At 50.5% G+C, this 19,440-nt stretch overlaps 2 protein-coding genes across 4 annotated transcripts in view; one reads left to right on the forward strand and one right to left on the reverse strand.

The window, feature by feature from the left end:
* SSTR4 (somatostatin receptor 4) overlaps positions 1-19,079 on the reverse strand; it is a 104,278-nt gene extending 85,199 nt beyond the window's left edge. For all 3 annotated transcript variants that reach the window (XM_074947188.1, XM_074947190.1, XM_074947189.1), the window contains exon 1: positions 16,948-19,079. In XM_074947188.1, coding sequence (XP_074803289.1) covers positions 17,107-18,348 — 1,242 coding nt within the window. In that variant the 5' untranslated portion in view covers positions 18,349-19,079 and the 3' untranslated portion in view covers positions 16,948-17,106. The remainder of the gene's footprint in view (positions 1-16,947) is intronic.
* On the forward strand, positions 3,871-8,449 carry THBD (thrombomodulin). The gene has a single exon (XM_074949704.1). It carries the CDS (start codon positions 3,871-3,873, stop codon positions 5,512-5,514), a length of 1,644 nt encoding a protein of 547 aa, XP_074805805.1. The 3' UTR covers positions 5,515-8,449.
* Positions 19,080-19,440: the final 361 nt, after the last annotated feature.

Raw genomic sequence — 19,440 nt, forward strand, 5'->3', positions numbered from 1 at the left:
GGAGTTGGTAAGTACTCTGTGCAGCAGAGTGGGAACTGAACTCGCTGCGTGCCCACTCTGGCCAGTAAGGACAGCTGCAAGCCACATGGCATGTAGCCCTGTATGAGTAGTTGGCTGGGAAGCAGCAAAATGACAGCTGGGAACAGGTTATATTAAATAAATCCATACTCTTTTTGCATGCGTCCCAGCTATGGAGGGACTGAAATCTCCTACCAGAGGAGCAAATAAAAGGAGGCAGCCTGAGACACTCAGATGGCCTAAGCCCCCAACCATGTAATAGATTAATAGATTTTTAAGGCTAGAAGGCACCATTAGATAACATAGTCTGAGCTTAGTTCCTCAGACCCCAACAGCCCATTAACTGGAATTATCATTCGTATTAAACAGTCCTCACTGCTGGCTCTGTTCAGTGAGTTTAAATCAGTTTCTCAAGCCTTTGGATAGCAGAAATGCATGTGCACACAGTGAGGGCTGCATGTAGCCCATAACACCACCCTGAAATATGGTGTGGAGCAAGGATGAGCTTGTGGTTAAGGCACTGGACTGGAACTCAGGTGATCTGAGCTAAATCCCTGTCTTTGACACAGACTCCCTGTGTGATTTTCTGCAAGTCACTTAATCTCTCTGTGCCTCGGTTCCCTCTCTGTAAAATGAGGGTAATAGCACTTCCTTTCTCCTATTCTTTGTCTGTCTTGTCTATTTAGCCTGTAAGTGCTTTGGGGCTTTCTCTTGCTCTACGCACAAACTGTGCCTAGCACAATCATGAGAATACCTCTCTTGTAGCACTTTTCATCCATAAATCTCAAGGCACTTTCCAACGGAGGTAGATATCATTATTCCTATTTTAAGATAGGGAAACTGAGGCACAGGGAGGCAAAGTGACTTGACCGAGGTCACCCAGGAAAGCAGTGGCAGAGCAGGGAAGAGCATGCAGATCTCCTGAATGCCCTGATCTTGGGCGGGACCTCTAGACACTACTGTCATATAATAACGAAGGTAGAACTTTATAATTTATCTGAGGAACTCATGTACTATGAATGATACATATAGAGACACAGATGGAGATATACTCTGATAGATACAGATGGCTCCTGAGCTTTGAGAGTCTTGGATGGAAGAAGCTAGAGATGGCCAGTGGATCATTTAATCATAGTGATAATCCCTAGCTCTTACCTAGCGCTTTTCATCAGTACAGCTCAAAGCACTTTTCAACTTTTAATGTATTTCTCCTCACAACACCTGCTATGATCTTCAAGCCTGGTGTGGTCCAATCCAGTGTAGGGCAGAGCTCCCCAGAAAACTCAAGGGGAAGTTCTGCTTCAAAACGTATTGGCAAAAAGAAAAGGAGGACTTGTGGCACCTTAGAGACTAACAAATTTATTTGAGCACTAGCTTTCGTGAGCTACAGCTCACTTCATCAGATGCATGTATTGGGTCGATCTTACCCTTTGTCCGTAGTGAAACTTCCTGCTGCTCCAGACCACACTGGCCTGGCAGGGGCCCAGCTCCCTTGCATGCTGCTGGCTGGTGCTCTTGTACTTTGGGAAGAGAGAGGAACCTTTCCCTTTCCAGCCCATGCCTCTGACGCACATCTGAGTCACTCCAGACCGCCCTGCCCACAAGGAGGGGTATTCCTGACCTCCCGGAACCCCTGCTTGGTGGGGCTGTGCAGGCTGACGCATGTGGCTCCAGCCAGGCAGCCAGGTGACCTTTTCCTCTTGACAGGATGTTTTAGTTGGGGATTAGTCCTGCTTTGAGCATGGGGTCGGACTAGCTGACCTCCTGAGGTCCCTTCCAGCCCTGATCTTCTATGATTCTATGACAGGCACAAGGTGTCCAGTCCAGAATCATATTTCAGCTCAGGGAAAACAGAAGTGCCCCTCACCTCTCCACTCTCGCAGAGCAGGGAAGAACAGGGTGAATGGGAATCAGAACCACGCGGCTCCCAGTTCCTGCTGCAGTGCATGGAGCTTGCCAGCTTCCAAACGTTTTAATAATTGCAGGTCGCAGACTTACATGGACACTGCATACAAAGGCTTTAGGGCTGGGAGAAACCTCACTGGTGATCCCTTTATGAGGAAGAAATGTCCAGATTTGGGGGCTGGGAGTACATTCATTATTTTTATTTAAGTTACTACACTGGGGGGCGGGGGTGTGTGTAATTTTAGACAACACAAAATCACCCCAGAAGAAACTGACAGAATCATAGAAGATTAGGGTTGGAAGGGACCTCAGGAGGTCTAGTCCAACCCCCTGCTCAAAGCAGGACCAATCCCCAACTAACTCATCCCAGCCAGGGCTTTGTCAAGCCGGGCCTTAAAAACCTCTAAGGATGGAGATTCCACCACCTCCCTAGGGAACCCGATCCGGCGCTTCACCACCCTCCAAATCCGCTGTTAAGTATCCCTCCCTGTGTTCACGTCGGCGACACTTGCAGCTGCTGTTGTCCATCAGGGTCAGGGATGGGTTTGGTGTGGTTGCTGGCTCGCTTTCCCACGGGCGGGCTGGGAAGAGCTCTCAACACGCGGGCGGAATTCGTTTGCAAAAGCCAGGGAGAAAGAAGACTCCAGCTCCCCCCAAGAAAGACCCGAGTTCCTTCCCTCACTTCCCAACGGGGAATGCGGAGCAGGCAATCCGCTCTGCAGAGGCCGAAGCGAAGCGCACCGACCAGGCTGCGGGTCTGCTAGCTCAACAAGGCGGGTTCGGTTTACAGCTCAGCTCTGCAGCGTGTCCTTTGCTTCCCCAACTTTGGGCAGGGAAATCCATGTCAGTGACGCTGGGGAGCTCAGCAGCGCCCCCAGCTGGAGCTGTAGGCGGTGTGCGCCTACAGCTGCCATGAGACAGTCTCCAGTCTGCAAATCTCATTGCCATTTTCCCCCCTCTGGTTTGCGTTACACCCGCTCAGTAAATCCTCCACCCTGTGCTGTGCGGCTCCCCTGTAATGTTCGGGATCTTGCCCCAGTAATACGATACATATGAGCAATCATATCAAATCTGATGAAATAAGAAGGGGCTATTAGGGGAAGCCACACGGCTTCCCTACGGAACGGGCAGTCCCGCACAGAGTCAATCCACATTCAACACCAGTCCTCTGTTATAACCTGGGAGCAGGCACGGGTTGCTTCTCGTGCACTTGGGGAAACGGGAGCTGGGATCGGGTTTAAAAGCGTTCAGTCAGGCGTGTGACAGGGACACATGCCCACGCCTGGAAGATCCGTGCTGGGAAATCTGCTCCCTGAATGGTCTCTTTGCCAGGAGCAGGGGAAGCGTCCACACGCAGCAGTTCGTACCTAGACCAAAAAGCAGAGTTGGGACATAACGATTCACTTAATGTTCCCAGAACTAACCTCCTCCGTTTGCCCTGGATCCAAACGGGTCTCTTGTGGGGCCGGAATGAGCCACCCCCTCTCCTTGCTGCGCTAAAGCGCGTTTCAGGGCGTGGGCTCAGAGACCCCCGAAATCCCTGCTTGGGGTGGGGCGCGCTGAGTGTCCCCCCGCCTATCCGGCCGACTCCCTGGTGCGGCAAAGGGCCAAGCTGTTATTCCAGGGACAGGCGAGTTCACAGGGCGGAGGGGGTCTGATTGTTTCATCAGCGCGCCCCCCCACCCCGGCGGCCTCCTTCTGCAGACAATGAGTCTCCCACCCACCCTCCTTCCGCCCCCCCGGTGACCGTGATTTGCTCCGGCGGCTGGGGGCGATCCCAGCCCCGGCCGGCGCTTCCTGCGCTGCAGCGCCCCTATAAAAACGTGGGCACCGAGCGAGCGGAGGCATGACCGAAACTTCCCAGCGCCGGGCGTGCCGGGGAGCAGCCGATTGCTCGCGGGGAGCCCCCCGACAGCCAGCCCCTGCTCAGCTCCGCCGCCCCGCACCATGCTGGGGCTCTGCCTGGCGCTGGTGGCCACGGCCCAGCTCGGGCGCTCGGCTCCCGCCCCGCCGCAGCCCGTGGGCGCCCAGTGCATCGAGCACGTCTGCTTCGGCCTGTTCTGGGGGCGGCAGCGGTTCCCCGGCGCCAGCCGGCTCTGCCAGGCCCGCGGGGGGCAGCTCATGACCGTGCGCTCCACGGTGGCGGAGACCGCCATCGCCCTGCTGGTGCGGAACCAGAGCGACTCCAGCCTGTGGATCGGGCTGCAGCTGCCCCCGGGCCAGGCGTGCTCGGAGCCCGCCCGCCCGCTGCGGGGGTTCCGCTGGGTCACGGGCGACGAGCGCACGGACTACACCCAGTGGAGGCCGGGCGGCCCCGTCTGCGGGCGCCAGTGTGTCGCCGTGGCGGCGCTGAATCTCACCTGGGAGGAGAAGCGGTGTGACTCCGAAGCAGACGGCTTCCTGTGTGAGTACAATTACCCTGACACGTGCGCCAAGCTCTCCCCCGGGGCAGGCCTGGCTGTGACCTACACCACCCCCTTCGGGGCGCAGGACAGTGACCTCCTGGTCCTTCCTCCCCAGACCACTGCCTCAATCCCGGCCCTGGGCGTGGAGCTGGTGTGCCAGGAGCACAGCAGCGGGGGCATGCGGTGGAGCTCAGCCAGCCCCGGGGCCTGGCACTGCCAGCTGGAGAACGGCGGGTGTGAGGATTCGTGCCAGTGGGACGGCAGGACCCCGCGCTGCACCTGCCCCCAGGGGAAGCAGCTGGACCAGGACCAACGCAGCTGCTCTTCCCTGTGTGCCGACGCCCCCTGCGAGCACCACTGCATCCCCCTCGCCCTCAACTTCACTTGCATGTGCCACGAGGGCTATGAGCTGGCCGGGGATGGCATCAGCTGCAGAGACATTGATGACTGTAAAACCAACCCGGGCCTTTGTGACCAAGTGTGCATCAACACCAAGGGGGGCTTCACCTGCCAGTGCCACACGGGCTACGAGCTGGTGGAGGGCAAATGTGAGGACGTGAGAGATTGCGACGGAGAGAAATGTCAACACCAGTGTGACGATGTGCCAGGGGGTTACCGCTGCAGCTGCTCCAGTGGATACGCCCCATCCCCCCTGGACCCCCATAAATGTGTCCTATTTTGCAACCAGACTGAATGCCCAGCAGACTGTGACCCCCATACACAGGATACGTGCTACTGCCCCGATGGCTTTGTTTTGGATCACTACAACGGTAGTGCAAAGATGTGTGTTGATATTGACGAGTGTGAGCTAGGCTATTGTCAACAGCTGTGCACAAATAAGCCAGGCAGCTACACCTGCTCTTGCCAGGAGGGGTACAGCCTTGACAAGCTGCACTTATGTATTTCTGAAGATGAGTTTTCAGGTGAAATGGAACCCTACCCAAAAACAGCAGCCCCCCCGCATGTCCCACCGCCGGCAGACAGCCTCCACCCCGGAGTGCTGATCGGAATCATTATTGGCATCTTGTCCACAATTCTGGTCCTGATGGCCATTCTCTACCACCTGATGAAGAAGCACTTCCCAGTTCATGGAGCCATGGATTATAAATGTAGCAACAAGACAGAAAAGGGAGTGGTGCTGCAGCAAGTTCCCCCCAGATGCCCCTCTGCTAACCAGAAACTGTAAAGAATCCCATTGGATTGAAAGGGGAAAAGATGGAATTGGGTGGAATTTTTCAAATTTCCGATGAAAACTTTTCAAGGAAAGTCATTAAAACTTTGCAGGGAAAATATTCACTATTTTTCAACGAGCTGCAGAAAAATATGCTTTGCAAGAGATGAGAAAACTGAATGGTAGAGCATACAATGCTGAGCTAGTCCCATTTGTGTGTCTTTAAAGAAACCCCTAGATGCCTTTTTGATTTTTCCCCCCTTTTCCAGACTTGGCGAGCTTTGTGGGGTTTAAAGAGAGAACTTCATTATTTTTTGTGTGTTGAGAAAACTGCCCTTGTTTGGAACTGACTATTGAAATCTGACTATAAAACAAGAGAATATATGCAACTGACTAGTCAACCGTAATAGACTTTGAAGTGGTATGGTGAAAGCGGCTTTCATCCAGAGACAGTGTCATGAGTTCTTTCCCACATCAGGCTGGAGCTACTGAGCAATCGAGAAGAGGTGGAATGCTCCTGCGACAGATATAGGTTTGGTTTATTTTTTAAAAACTGCTAATTACTAACAAGTAGCAAAGACCTTTCCATCAGTTCTTCCCCTACCTTCCATCATCCTGTCCTCTTTGTTATCTGTAAGAAATTGCAGCTCCCCACATTTATCTATCTTAGGGGTTTGTGCTGCCACCCATTACCACAGTATCTGAGCACCTTTCATGTAAAATCAATAGCAAAAGCAAAGCCCCTTATGGACTTCATGGAATCTCTGCCCCTTCTCCCTTTCAGGGTCAGAACTCTGCTGATTTGGTTGCTGTTTGTTTGTTTGTTACAGGTTTTTTGTTTTTGAGGGGGGCGGGTGTTTGGGTACATGGAACTGTCAATGGTGTGTCATTCTTGCTATGGTGGAAAAGCCTTCCCATCTGATGGTTGTGTCTTCCATTCGCATTTTCTCTAGAGGTTTTTTCCCCCTTCTCTCACTGTCAGGTTAAAACATCATTAACAAAACCACTTCATATTCTCCTGTTGATGAGAACATACGAACCGCCATACCGGGTCAGACCAAAGATCCATCTAGCCCAGTATCCTGTCTTCTGACAGTGGCCAATGTCATTGACTTCAATGGGAGCAGGCTCAGGTCCTCTGTCTGCCATCCAGTACTATAGTGGGCAAAATCCGAAAAATTTATTTCACATTTTCCTTTCCAGATCCTTTTATCAAGTGTTGAGATGAAGGGTTAGGAGGCTATAAAAGCCAAGGGTCAGACCAGTGTTCAAAGGAGATTGTGGGAGAAAATAAGCCGAAATGCTGAGAGGACTCTAAGGGCCTTTTTCTGCTTCTATGGAAGCTTTGACACTGGCTTCAAGAGGAGCATGATTGAGCTCTACCAGATAGGGTCCCGTGCCTATGAAATATTGATATGCAGCAGTGCTCAGTTTTCTAGCAGTACATTTTACAATTCTGGGATAGCAAACCCAGACATATAGGTGACTGCTTGGAGGTCATCTAGTCCAACCCCCTGCTCAAAGCAGGACATAATCCCCAACTAAATAATCCCAACCAAGGCTTTGTTAAGCCTGACCTTAAAAACCTCTAAGGAAGGAGATTCCACCACCTCCCTAGGTAAACCATTCCAGTGCTTCACCACCCTCCTAGTGAAAAAGTTTTTCCTTATATCCAACCTAAACCTCCTGCACTGCAACTTGAGACCATTACTCCTTGTTCTATCATCTGGTACCACTGAAAACAGTCTAGATCCATCCTCTTTGGAACCCCCTTTCAGGTAGTTGAAAGCAGCTATCAAATCTCTCCTCATTCTTCTCTTCTGCAGACTAAATAATCCCAGTTCCCTCCGCCTCTCCTCATAAATCATGTGTTCCAGCCCCCTAATCATTTTTGTTGCCCTCTGCTGGACTCTTTCCAATTTTTCCACATCCTGCTTGTAGTGTGGGGCCCAAAACTGGACACAGTACTCCAGATGAGGCCTCACCAATGCCGAATAGAGGGGAATGATCACGTCCCTCGATCAGCTGGCAATGCTCCTACTTATACAGCCCAAAATGCCATTAGCCTTCTTGGCAACAAGGGCACACTGTTGACTCATGTCCAGTTTCTTGTCCACTGTAACCCCTGGGTCCTTTTCTGCAGAACTGCTGCCTAGCCACTCGGTCCCTAGTCTGTAGCAGTGCACGGGATTCTTCCTTCCTAAATGCAGGACTCTGCACTTGTCCTTGTTGAACCTCATCAGATTTCTTTTGGCCTAATCCTCTAATTTGTCTAGGTCCCTCTGTATCCTATCCCTACCCTGATTGATGAACTGATTGATAAAGAAGCGTGCAGGCTACCAGCTGGTTGTTCTTAAGAAAGTTTACTGTTAAGAGATTGAGAAACTTGATTTTTCTAATCTTCCCCTTTTGGGGTGAAAATAACTGTAGGTACATACAAAGTGAGACTGCTAACACATGGTATTATTTTTTTCCTGATATGCCAGAATGATCAAAATACATTTCAAATTTTGAAAAAAAAGAAACAGAAGAAGAAATGTGTTACATGAAATCTAGCTTTCTTACTGTAAATGGTTCAATCCATGGCTTTGTAAATGCAGCACATTTGTAAATAGTTATTTATTGGAAATGTACCCTATGCAATGCAAAATCACTGCGTGATTTCACAGGCATACAAATAAAGCTTGACAAACCTGGTTTATAGAACATGTGGTAATGAAATGTTCTTTCTCTCCTCTCCCCACAACCTCCCTGAATAACAGCAGATGCTGATCTTTCCTTACCAAGAACGATTTTGTTACTGGCCAGATTATCAGAAGTGCCCAACTCCCACAGATCCCATTGGAGTCCACGCGTGCTGCAAGTTCCAGCACCTTTGAAAATCAGGCCAAACATTCTTTTATAACTATTTTGCAAGTGTGATTATTATCCGTGATAATGGACTGTAAATAATGGAGAACAAGATTTACATTAAAAGATCAATGTTAATGAAATAGAAATAAAATGATAGCTACGTAGGGCCAGATGTATCCTTCGTGTCACTCCACTGAAATATCTATCTATACACACATACAAAACTCCTTTGAAGTGAGTGGATTTTTGTGAGTGTGAACAGGATTTGGCCCTGTGGGAGTTTCCTGTGGCTGAGACAATTTTGCCATGTGTCTTTATCCAAATCCTGTTGACTTGAATGGGAGTTTAATATGAGCAAGGATTGGGCCTAAAGTTTGTACATTACTGCAGATTAAATTAGTGGTAGTGGCACCTGTTAAAGTTGAAATGCAGCTCCTGCTATAATCTTCCTTTTCCAGTTGCTCATAAATTTGACAAATTCCTTTTGGGCTGAATTTACTCCCATTCCCAGCCCAGGGGTGAGTTTGTTTATAGAAAGCTTCAGCAAAAAGTTCTGAGCTACTTTTGAGCGCTGCACAGGGGAGAAGAGAATCTCCTCTGTGTGTTCTGATCAGAAATTGCGGCACTGGTGAATTAAACACAAGACTGAGAGTGGGGAGGCCTGGCTGGCTCCACCGGGACTCCTGTGTGACTTTGCCACATCTCTTTAAACTCTCTGTGCTCCAATTTCCCCATCTGTACAAAGGGGCTAAGATTACCTTCCTCTCAGGAGGGTTGTGAGGATTGATTAATCCTTGTACAGTGCTTTGAGAAAGAAAAGTGCTGCATGAATAAAAATAATCACAGAAGAAATGTCCTGCCCAGTATCCTAGTTTTACTGACTTCTGCAGGGAACAGAGGGGGCTGGGGAATCTGGAGGGCATATATGTTCCAAAGAAATGAGGAGGGATCAAGGTTGGGGGAGGAAAGGTTGCCAGAAGCATTTTCTTTGGCAAGAAAATGCAATGAAAAGGTGATGGGTGAAACCCTGGCCCCCTTGAAATCCATGGGGGTTTGGCCATTCACATCCAGGATTTCACCCCTAAGAGAGAAGATTGACAATAAAAGATGAAGGGGTGGCCCACTATCCATGGGTGGTCAGGAGGTTTTGGGCAAGGGTGGCTGGTTTTGCAAAGCTTCCATCCAGGGTGGCTGGATTCCAGTGATCTCATTCAAGGATGGTTAGGAACTGGTCACTTTATTCAAGGGCAGCAGCTAGGTTGTGGAACCAGTCCACATAGGTGCAACTCAAGGAACTTGCAAACTACTGGCAATTCTTATTGTGGTTTCCCTGGCCCCCTTTATTTCTCTAAACCAAAGCAACAAAAGTCCCAGAACCAGAAAATTAAAAGGAATCCAACCTTACTCTAAATCCAGGCTGATGAATGAAAACCCTAACATCATCCAGAAGTGCCCTTGTTTCTGTGCTCCAGCCCCATGCATCCAGGGGCTTGTGTTTGGTGCAGGAGTTACCTTTTATTTATTTGTTCTCAGCTGTGCTCTCTTTCCCAGGATTTGAACCCAAATGCTCCTGTCCGCCCCCAGCTGCACGGGTCCAACTCCTTGGAGGGTAACGATGTAACAGAGAGTAGGATTTGCCCCTTTGGTTTTCTAAGAGTCGATTACCAACACTTGCTGCAGCACCTCCAGTACCCATCATTCGCCATTTTAATAACTCCTTTCACAGAGACTTTTTGGCCATGTCCCCTTATTACTCACAGGCTTTTAAAGTCTCCAGGCCTGATTCTTAGTGACATTTAAACCACTCTAACATAAAGGAACCTCAAAGGGGTGAAAATGGCCCTCTAAGAATACCTGGCCAGTGAGAAGCGGGTGAAATGCTCTACAGCAGCCTGGCTTCCAGGTCCCAGCACAGGAGATAGATCAGGGGCGTGGCTGGATGGCACTATGGCTGTTCATTGCTTCTCAGAGCTAATTGAGAGCCATGGGAAGCAGCGTGTAAATTAGAGCCACCCTGAGGCTTCTCTGACTTATACCAAAGGGCAGGCAGCGCCATGCATAGCCCCAGACCATACTAAAAGCCATTTCATCCCCTCTCTTCATCTCTGCATTCTCCCTGCCCCGGTGCAGGAAAGGAGCAACTGGGAATCAAGCTTTCATTATTCTAAGAGGTTTACATTATGTACGTCCACTTCAATTTTTATTCAAAGCAGCTACAAGTAAATGAAATACAGATGTTTCCCCTAGAGTTCCTTCATTGTATGCCCATAAATAATATTGTTTTGTTTTAAAACAACCCCAAAAGTTTACATCTAACAGTGCATCCAAGTGTTTCCCTTTGGATGGCATATGAGAGACTAAATCCTACACCAGGAGGCTCGCTGGAGTCCAGGAGACCCATGGGACAATTCCTATGAGGAAGGGAAGTGGGATTTAGTGTGATACGATGAATTCCAGCCCTACAAATACCCCACCTGCCACTGATGTAATCCGTTGAATATGGGTTCCAGATGATCCACCCCACCCTGATTTACGTGTGGGAGATCTTGGACGGCAAAGTCAGGTCAGGGTTTAAACTCCCAGCTGAGCCTTCATTTGAATGAACTCTTGGAAAATCCAGCTGTGGGTGAACAATTCCCCCGTGATTTCAGTCCTTTTCTCCCTCTGCCTTTTGAGCTTTGCCCTGGGCTGCTGTGTCAGCCAGCTCACCTGTCTGCCGACAGCGGGAGAGCTACCAAATATTGTTTTAACTGTTCAGGGTGAAGCAAAATGTAATTGAAGGGCCGGATATTGCCAGACTCTTTCTACGGCGCGAGGAGGAGATGCACCCAAGGAACTTGCCATCTGTTTTAAGTGCCCTGCCCACATGCCTGTGACAATGAGACAGAGGCTGCTCCCTCTATGCACCCTCTGATGCCCTAAAGGGGTTGGAGAGGAGGAGGACCCATCACCCTTGTTCCCCTGCCCTCCATGCACCGGTCAGCTCTGCTCCCAGGCACTCAGTGGGCAGCATGTAGCAGCAGACAAATTCTTCCTGTGCATTAGGGAGCTGCAGCACAAATTCCTGATAGTACAAACTGGGGGGGGGGGGGGGGGAGGACGTAAGGAGTCTTGGTACAGGGGCCGGGTAATTGCAGTTAAACACAGTGACTGCTCCCTGTTGGAGCTTGCGAGGGTGCGGCCTACCTCATGGGGGGCGGGAAGTCTGTGGAAGGAGTGCCCCTCCCCCTGCCATCCACTGATACCAGTTAGCAGAGCTCACCAGTTATAGAGAGGAGATCTGCTAACCAGTTATGTGGAGGAGAACATGCTGCCATGACACTCACCCCTCCCCCCCCCGCCCCACATACTTATAAAATAAACAACACTGAGAACCAAACTCCCCACACCCCCGCCCCCAAGAAATAGATTCCTCTAAAGGGACTTCCAGTTAGGGTTACCAGATAGCAACTGTGAAAAAACGGGACAGGGGGTGGGAGATAATAGGCGCCTGTATAAGAAAAAGTCCCCAAAAACGGGACTGTCCCTTTAAAAATGGGACACCTGGTCACCCTACTTCCAGTGGAATTCACGTCCTGTTCACACTGCCAGCTGTACGGTCTTGATCTTGCACCTTGTGACTTGCTCCCTGTGTAATCATTGACACCAGTGCAAGATGCACGCAAAGCAGGTGCAAAGCAGTTGCATAATGCTACCACTCTGGTTTGGTGGTGTTTAGCATTCTTGGAGTAACTGACCTGGGATGATGAATAACAAGTAAAATCAGGAGGCATTAAATACCCAACACTTGAGTTTTTGAATTTTGGTTTGTAAGTGACAAAAATAACCAAGCTGGAGAAATGAAGCTTCATTGAAACTTGGTGATTCATGGGGAAACTGATCCAGACTTTTACAAAGAGAAGTTACCTATCTGATCCAGACTTCCAAGTCCTTCATTTGGGACAGGCCACTCTTAATTGCTGAATAAAAGCAAATGGAAGGTACCATATGCACGGCTTCTCTGCCCCCATGTACTCCATGTTAAATGTTCTAATTGAACATTGTCCTCTTCTCCAGTGAATCCAGGCTTTGTAACCAGGTTAACGTCCTGAACAGAAAGGGAAGGCCAGAGAAACTTCTGAACACCAACAGTAACAATCTTCCCCAGGATATATGTTGGTTCAGAGTCCTAAGCCTCCGTGGGACGTTCAAAAGCAGTCAGTGTTGGTCTAAGGCAGGGGTGGGCAAATTTTTGCGCCCATGGACCACATCAGGGTTGTAAAACTGTATGGAGGGCCGGGTAGGGAAGGCTGTGCCCCCAAACAGCCTGGGCCCTGCCCCCTATCTGCCCCTCCCACTTCCCGCTCCCAACTGCCCCCCTCAGAATCCCCGACCCATCCAACCCCCCACTCCTTGTCCCCTAACCGCCCCCCCGGGACCCCACCCCCTATCCAACCTCCTGCTCCCTGTCCCCTGACCCCTATCCACACCCCTGCCCCCTCACAGGCCCCCCCAGGACTCCCAGACCTATCCAACTGCCCCTGTCTGCCATCCCCTGACCGCCCCCCCAGAACCTCCGCCCCATCCAACTGCCCCCCATCCCCTCACTGCCCCCTGGGACCTCCTGCCCCTTATCCAATCCTGCCCCCCCTCGCCCCCCGCGCTGCCTTACCATGCTGCTCCGAACAGCAGAAGCTTGCCCAGCCAGAGCCAGCCACACCACCGCGGTGGTGCGGTGAACTGAGGCTGCAGGGAAGGGGGGACAGCGGGGGAGGAGCCGGGGGCTAGCCTCCTCGGCCGGGAGCTCAGGGGCTGGGCAGGACAGTCCTGCGGGCCGAATGTGGCCTGCGGGCCGTTGTTTGCCCACTTCTGGTCTAAGGCCTAATCAGCACTTAAAAGTTAGGTTGACATAGCTATGGTGCTCAGGGGGTGTGAAAAATTCCCACCATTGAGTACATGGCTAGGCTGACCTCACCCCTGGTGTAGACGTGGATAGGTCAATGGAAGAATTCTTCCTTCAACCTAGCTACCAATGCTCAGGGAGGTAGATTATGTAAAGTGATGGAAAAACCCCTTTTGGTGCTGTAGGAATCACCTACACTATGGCTCTACAGTGGCACATCGCTGCAGTGCCGGACCTGGGCCACTGTAGCAACTGTAGTGTAGACGCAGCCTCCCATTGAAATGAAGAGGAGTTTTACCACATGGGAACAGGATTAGGCCTGGTCTACATAGGAAAGTTGGACTGGTATAAATATGATAGTTAGGGGTGTGATATTTTTTACTGATACACTTCTACTGGCACAAGCTCTGAGGAGGATACAGTTATGCTGGAATAAAGATGCTTTATACCAATACAGTTTATTCCTCATCCCCACCCCGTTCCAGTGGTGTGTGGTTGCCCCACTTTAACCAGACCAGTATAACACTAGCCCTATACCAGCATAGTGAAGAGGCAGAACTTTCTCGTGTAGACAAAGCCATAGGCCAACACTGACAGCTTCTGAAAATCCCATCCAGTGTATCTGAACTAGCTGAAAAATCAAGAAAAAGGACCCCCCTTAAATTAATCATAGTAAAAGTCCCCCAAACACGCCTTTTCTACTATTTCCTCTCACCCTTCTACTTTGAATAATTTTTATAGCAAAAAAACAATGGAAAAAATCAATTAAATATCCAGAGGTGTTTTAAGTGAAAAAAGTCACAACATAAACAAAAACCTACTCTATAGCCACCCCTAAAAGAAGCTATCCAGTGGGATTTTTTTTAGGGTTATCATCTTAACTCAGTCAGATGGGAAATAAGATGCATGTTTTTACCAGTGAGGGTAATTAACCACTGGGACAGGTTGCGAAGGGATGTGGCAAATTTGCCACCACTTGGAGTCTTTAAATCAATACCGGACATCCTTCTACAAGATACACTCTAGTCTAGTTCATCCTGCAATGCTGGGTTTGATGTAGGACTTGCTGGGTGACGTTCTGTGGCTACAGGGGGTCAGATTAGGTGACAATTCTGGCCTTAGATCTCTGAATCGAAGACACTTAACTAAAGCACTCTCGAGATTTGACAATATCCTGAGTTACATGCCGTGTCAGGGCTCCTGTGAGCAGCAAGGGAGAGAAGGGCGTGTTTCAATGTTGGGAACATTTGTAGTCATGGGGCTGAGTGCTATTGTACACACCCAAGGCATGGCACTATCCCAGCACAGGACACACCCAGAAATTAGATTTGTACGTCTTGTTGCTTGAGCATAATTGAAATGTTATTAAAGAACCTCTCCCATGCCAAGATCCCTTTGCCTCCCTTGTGTGCAATTGAAAGTTAAAAACATCGTAACAGTTGTCAAAGTCAAAAGAGCAGCATGGGGTTGTCCTTTGGGAACATAACCTTTGCCTGTACATCAGCTGGCAGTGATGCAGTTGAAGAGTGATCAGCAGCTCTGGGAAATCGTGCAGGGCCCAGCACTGGTGGTCGCTGTGCAAGCGTTTGTGGGGCCTGAGTCTCCGTTGCCCTGCATCTTGTGCCATCCTTTACATGAAGGCAAAATGGGCACGACATGTTACCGGATCAGAACACTAGGGACACTTTACACTGGTGGAAAGGACTGCACAAAGTGAAGAGCCAGGAGAACCAGCCCCGTGATGAGCTGCCAGGAGAGTGCAGTGATTAGCCAGAGGACAGGAGTCACTTAATGCCATTTTACAGGGCATATCCAGCAGATGGAATCCCTTACATAAATCTTCCCAGGACTGCTATGGCTCCCAATGCCCTGATCTCGAAAAGATAGAAGCACATGTTTATCCACGCTGCAAGCTGTCTCATTGACTGACAACGGGACTACTCGCAGTGTGGAATGGTAAGCATGTTAAGTAAATGGTTCAATCCCTGGTGGGGGCCCAAATTTGAAGCATCACAGATAAACCTGTCCACCTCAAATTATTGTACTCCTTTGACAACTGAGAGTGATGAGGATTAAAGTGGTCTCCAGCGTTTGTCTTTGGACATGTGACTACTTAGATTGTGAGCTCTCCAACTGTCTTTTTGTTCTGGGTTTCTAGTGCAATGGAGTCCTGGTCTCTGACTAGGAGCTTTGGTAATGGTAATAATTAACAATAATGAGTGTTGTAGAAGAGAAGACCAATGAGACCATGTTGATGGATGTTGCCACGCCAGCAGACAGAAACATAAAAAGGAAACAAGACGAGACGATAGTGAAGTACTATGCAGAGCTCTGCCACAAAGTGGAACGATTATGGAAAACTCGGACAACAACGATTCCAGTGATTGCTGGAGCACTTGGAGCAATCTCTTTAAGGCTATGAACGGGCAGCTCAAGAACATGTTAGGTCCATCACAATCAGTGACTTCCAGGAGACAGTGTTTTTAGGTACTGCAAGAATTTTAAGGAAAGCCAAACAGGAACAAGTGCATTTGAACACCTAAAATGCAGGAATTCTGCGGAGGGTGGAACAAAACTCCTGACTACCCAAACCTTCAGAGTCAGTTCATGGTTAGGATTTATTGCTGATTCACCGGGATACAGTTTAGACTGTAGCTTCTCACTTTTTATGCCTAAAGATCTTGTATGTTGTGAAGGCTGTTTGTTTAAAACACAAAACCACTCCCGTAATGTAATCCTGAGGGATAATAATAACAGCGTTACAGGCCAACATTATGGCTTTTTATTTTTCCATGGCACAATTACAGATCGGATCATTCATGACACAACTGCAGCTCAGTCCTACCCACCGTTGCTCTTTCTAAGGATCTAAAAGAACCTCAAGCATTTAAAAAGTCTGGATTCTGTTTATGTTCATGTCAATGGCAAAATTCTCATTCACTAAATCGGAGCTAGACTGAGCCTTAAATCAGTACTTTGGGGTTAGGTTACTGTCACTCATTGTACTTTCTGCAAACTAGGGTACTATTTTCCCTTTAGACACACTTTACTAGGTTGATGGGTGGATTTTCAAAAGGACCCTGCAACCCCCATTGTTCTTAATGGGAGTTGTGCCCTTCTGAAAATCTAGTAATAAATTGCTAAGGATGGCACATCCCTTTCCAAACACTGGTCACAAAAGATTAAAGAAGATATACTCTCTCTCTCTCTCTCTCTTTCTCTTGCATTTTAATTACCAGCCTGGCCTTAGAAGGGCTGAGCCTGTTCCCAGTGAGAGCTGCAGAAAAACTCCTCCTGAAGTCATCGGGCTCAGGATGTGGACCCAATGCTGACCATTAACCTGTATCATATCGCTAGCCTCTTGTGCTGAGCAGGCTCATAGGAAACAACCCATGTCAGAGAAGCCAACAGAGAACTCCTGCCCTGTGAGCAAATGCCTGGGATGGGAGTGGCTAAGAGAATCCTCATTCTAGACCCTTTGCCACCTTGAGTGGCACCTTACTCCAAACATGGTCCCCACAGTCTCAGTGGCAAGGGATTGCTCAGGCTTCAGAAGGAATCGATCAAGAAACAAGCCCAGCTACCCAAAGAGAAAAAAAGCAGGGGCAGCTCCCTCAGCCAGCTTACCCAGCAGCCATACAAGCCCCATCCCAGCCACAGCCCAAAGGCAGGAGCCAACCTAGAAGCAAATGGCCCTCAGGCTGAGGACTTACGCAGGCTTCTTTACCCCGCTCGTCTGTTTCTGAAGGGTGAGATGCAGCAGCAGGGCGATGGTGCTCATTACAAGATGCTGGTCCTGCAAGGCGCGGGCTGGGCCAGGAGGAGGCACCGTTTCGGAAGGCAGGGGTCCCGAGGAGGAGGACACATGCCATCTAGAAGGTGGTGGTCTTTGCAAGGAGGGTGCCAGGTGTACAGCAGGGCTCAGGGTGCACCGGCTCCCGCTGGCAATGCAAAGATGGGCACATGCAGCCCTTGCTCGTCTCCTCCCCCTTGGGGACGGCACAGTAATCTAGCGGCTCCTCCTCCTCTTCCTCCTCAGCGCCATCCAGGTCCGGGTGGCGGCAGCAGCAGAAGCTGGCGTTGCAGCACCGCCGTAGCGCCCCGTGGAAGGAGTGCCTGAAGTTCTCCGAGAGGAAGCCGTAGAGGATGGGGTTGGTGCAGCTGTTGGAGTAGCTGAGGATGAGAGAGGCACTGTTCACTGTGGCATCCAGGTGGCCGGGCAGCAGCAGATTCACCAGCTGAACCACGTGAAAGGGCATCCAGCACACCATGAACATGGCCACCACGATCAACACCAGCCGGGTCAGCTTCCCCTCCGAATGCCGCCACTGCTGCCAGCCCACCTGCTGAGCCACCGCCCGCATCTTGCCCACAATCGGCAGGTAGCAGAGGCCCATGGCCAGCACCGGCAGCAGGAAGCCCAGCAAGGTCGTGTAGACCACAAAGGCAGCCGACCAGGCCGGACTAGGCCACAGCAGGTTGCAGGCCACTGCTCGGCCGTCGTGCGTGGTGGCTGTGCCGGCGAAGATGGGGATGGGCGAGGCCACCAGAAGCGAGAGCAGCCAGACCCCTCCGTTGACCATCTTGGCCACCCGGGGCCGGCGGTAAGTGGCTGCCCGCAGCGGGTGCACCACAGCGATGTAGCGGTCCAGGCTGAGCACGGTCAGGCAGAAGACGCTGGTGAACATGTTGAGCCCGTCCACGCCCAGCACGGTGCGGCACAGGGCCCGGCCGAAGGGCCAGTGGTGCAGCGCAGCCGAGGCCGCCACGAAGGGGATGCTGAGCATGAGGAGCTCGTCGGCGATGGCCAGGTTGAGCAGGTAAATGTTGGTGGCCGTCTTCATCTTGGCGTAGCGCAGGATGACGAAGATCACCAGTGAGTTGCCGAGCAGCCCCAGCAGGCACACCAGGGCGTAGATACACTGGATCACTACCGTGCCCGCAATCTCTCCGGCATTGCCACCCCACTCCTCTGCCCTTTGCCGCTGATCCAGCTGTGCCAAGGAGGTGCTGGCATTGGGAGGGACATCAGAAGCCATCCAGCTGGATGGAGTCCACATAGCCCCGCTCCCCTCCTGGGATCCTGCAGGCAGGTGGTTGGCATCCGTGCTCATGTTGGCAGCTGTCCCATCGGGAGGAGAGGGAGCAAAGGGCTGCAGGGCCTGGATGTGGTTGGGGATGGATGATGCTAGAGCATGGGTGATGCTGGGGAGGGGGATGGCTGGTTTTGCCTGCTAAGGAATGGAGGCTGCTGAAGGATGGAGGCTGCTGCCAGGAGCTGGATTCTGTTGGGGGACGAGTGGCTGCTGCCTGCCAACGGATGGTGCTGCCGGGAGATGAAGAATACTGCCGGGGTTGGAGGATGCCGCCTGGCAGGTACGCTTCTCAGCATGCAGATGGTTCAAAGAGAGACAGAGAGAGAGCAAGAGGCAGAAATGTGAGTTTTCAGTGCCTGTAGCAGCAGCAGCTGCAAAATTGTGCTCTCTGCTGCTGCTTCCTTAATTGTCAAATCGCTGTCACACACCTCCGGTAGCTCCAATCACAGGCCGCCCTCCCACCGGCGAGGGTGCCTTTGATTTGCTTCACGGCGAGACAATAGTGTACTGCAATATGCAGCCCTCGGAAGCTTCGGCATTGACCGATTCAGACAATGGACGCAGAGCCAGGGGGTGCGCTGTAGCGCTGTCATTTGCTGCGACGCCTCTGCAGCAGTGGCCGCTGGCCGTTAAATACAAAGGAATAATAATAATTAAACTTTTCCTCTTCACTGAGGTGTTCCCCAGACCTTAATTATTTCATTAGCCCCTGCAAGGAAGGTACATAGAATGAACAAACTTTACCGCTGCTGAGCAGTACTCCTACTCTGCAGACAGCCGCAATGACATCAACAGGCTCCGGGCACAGGAAGGTCCTAATCAAGGTGAATAAAGTTAGCGGGATCTGGCCTTTTTAAAGTAAAAGACAGGCCATTCTCCTTCCATTTTAATCTGAGTTATTCTCATTTGCTTGAATCATTTCTGGCATGTTTCCACAAGAAGGTACAACTTTCTGATCAGGAGTTTCACCTTTAAAATCAATGCCAACCCTTCCCCCTTCTGTTTGATATTCTCCTTGCCAGTGCTCTGAAAATGGCTGAGGGAAATGCTTCCTTTTGCAGGATCTCCACTGTCAGTCCGAGAAGCCTGTTAGAAGGTGGGGGGGAGGTT

The sequence above is a fragment of the Natator depressus genome, chromosome 3 (assembly GCF_965152275.1).
Source record: "Natator depressus isolate rNatDep1 chromosome 3, rNatDep2.hap1, whole genome shotgun sequence".
Classification (NCBI taxonomy): Eukaryota; Metazoa; Chordata; order Testudines; family Cheloniidae; genus Natator; species Natator depressus.

What these genes read in the sequence shown, in the direction of transcription:
- THBD (XM_074949704.1), top strand. Translation starts at nt 3,871, where the DNA reads ATGCTGGGGCTCTGCCTGGCGCTGGTGGCCACGGCCCAGCTCGGGCGC.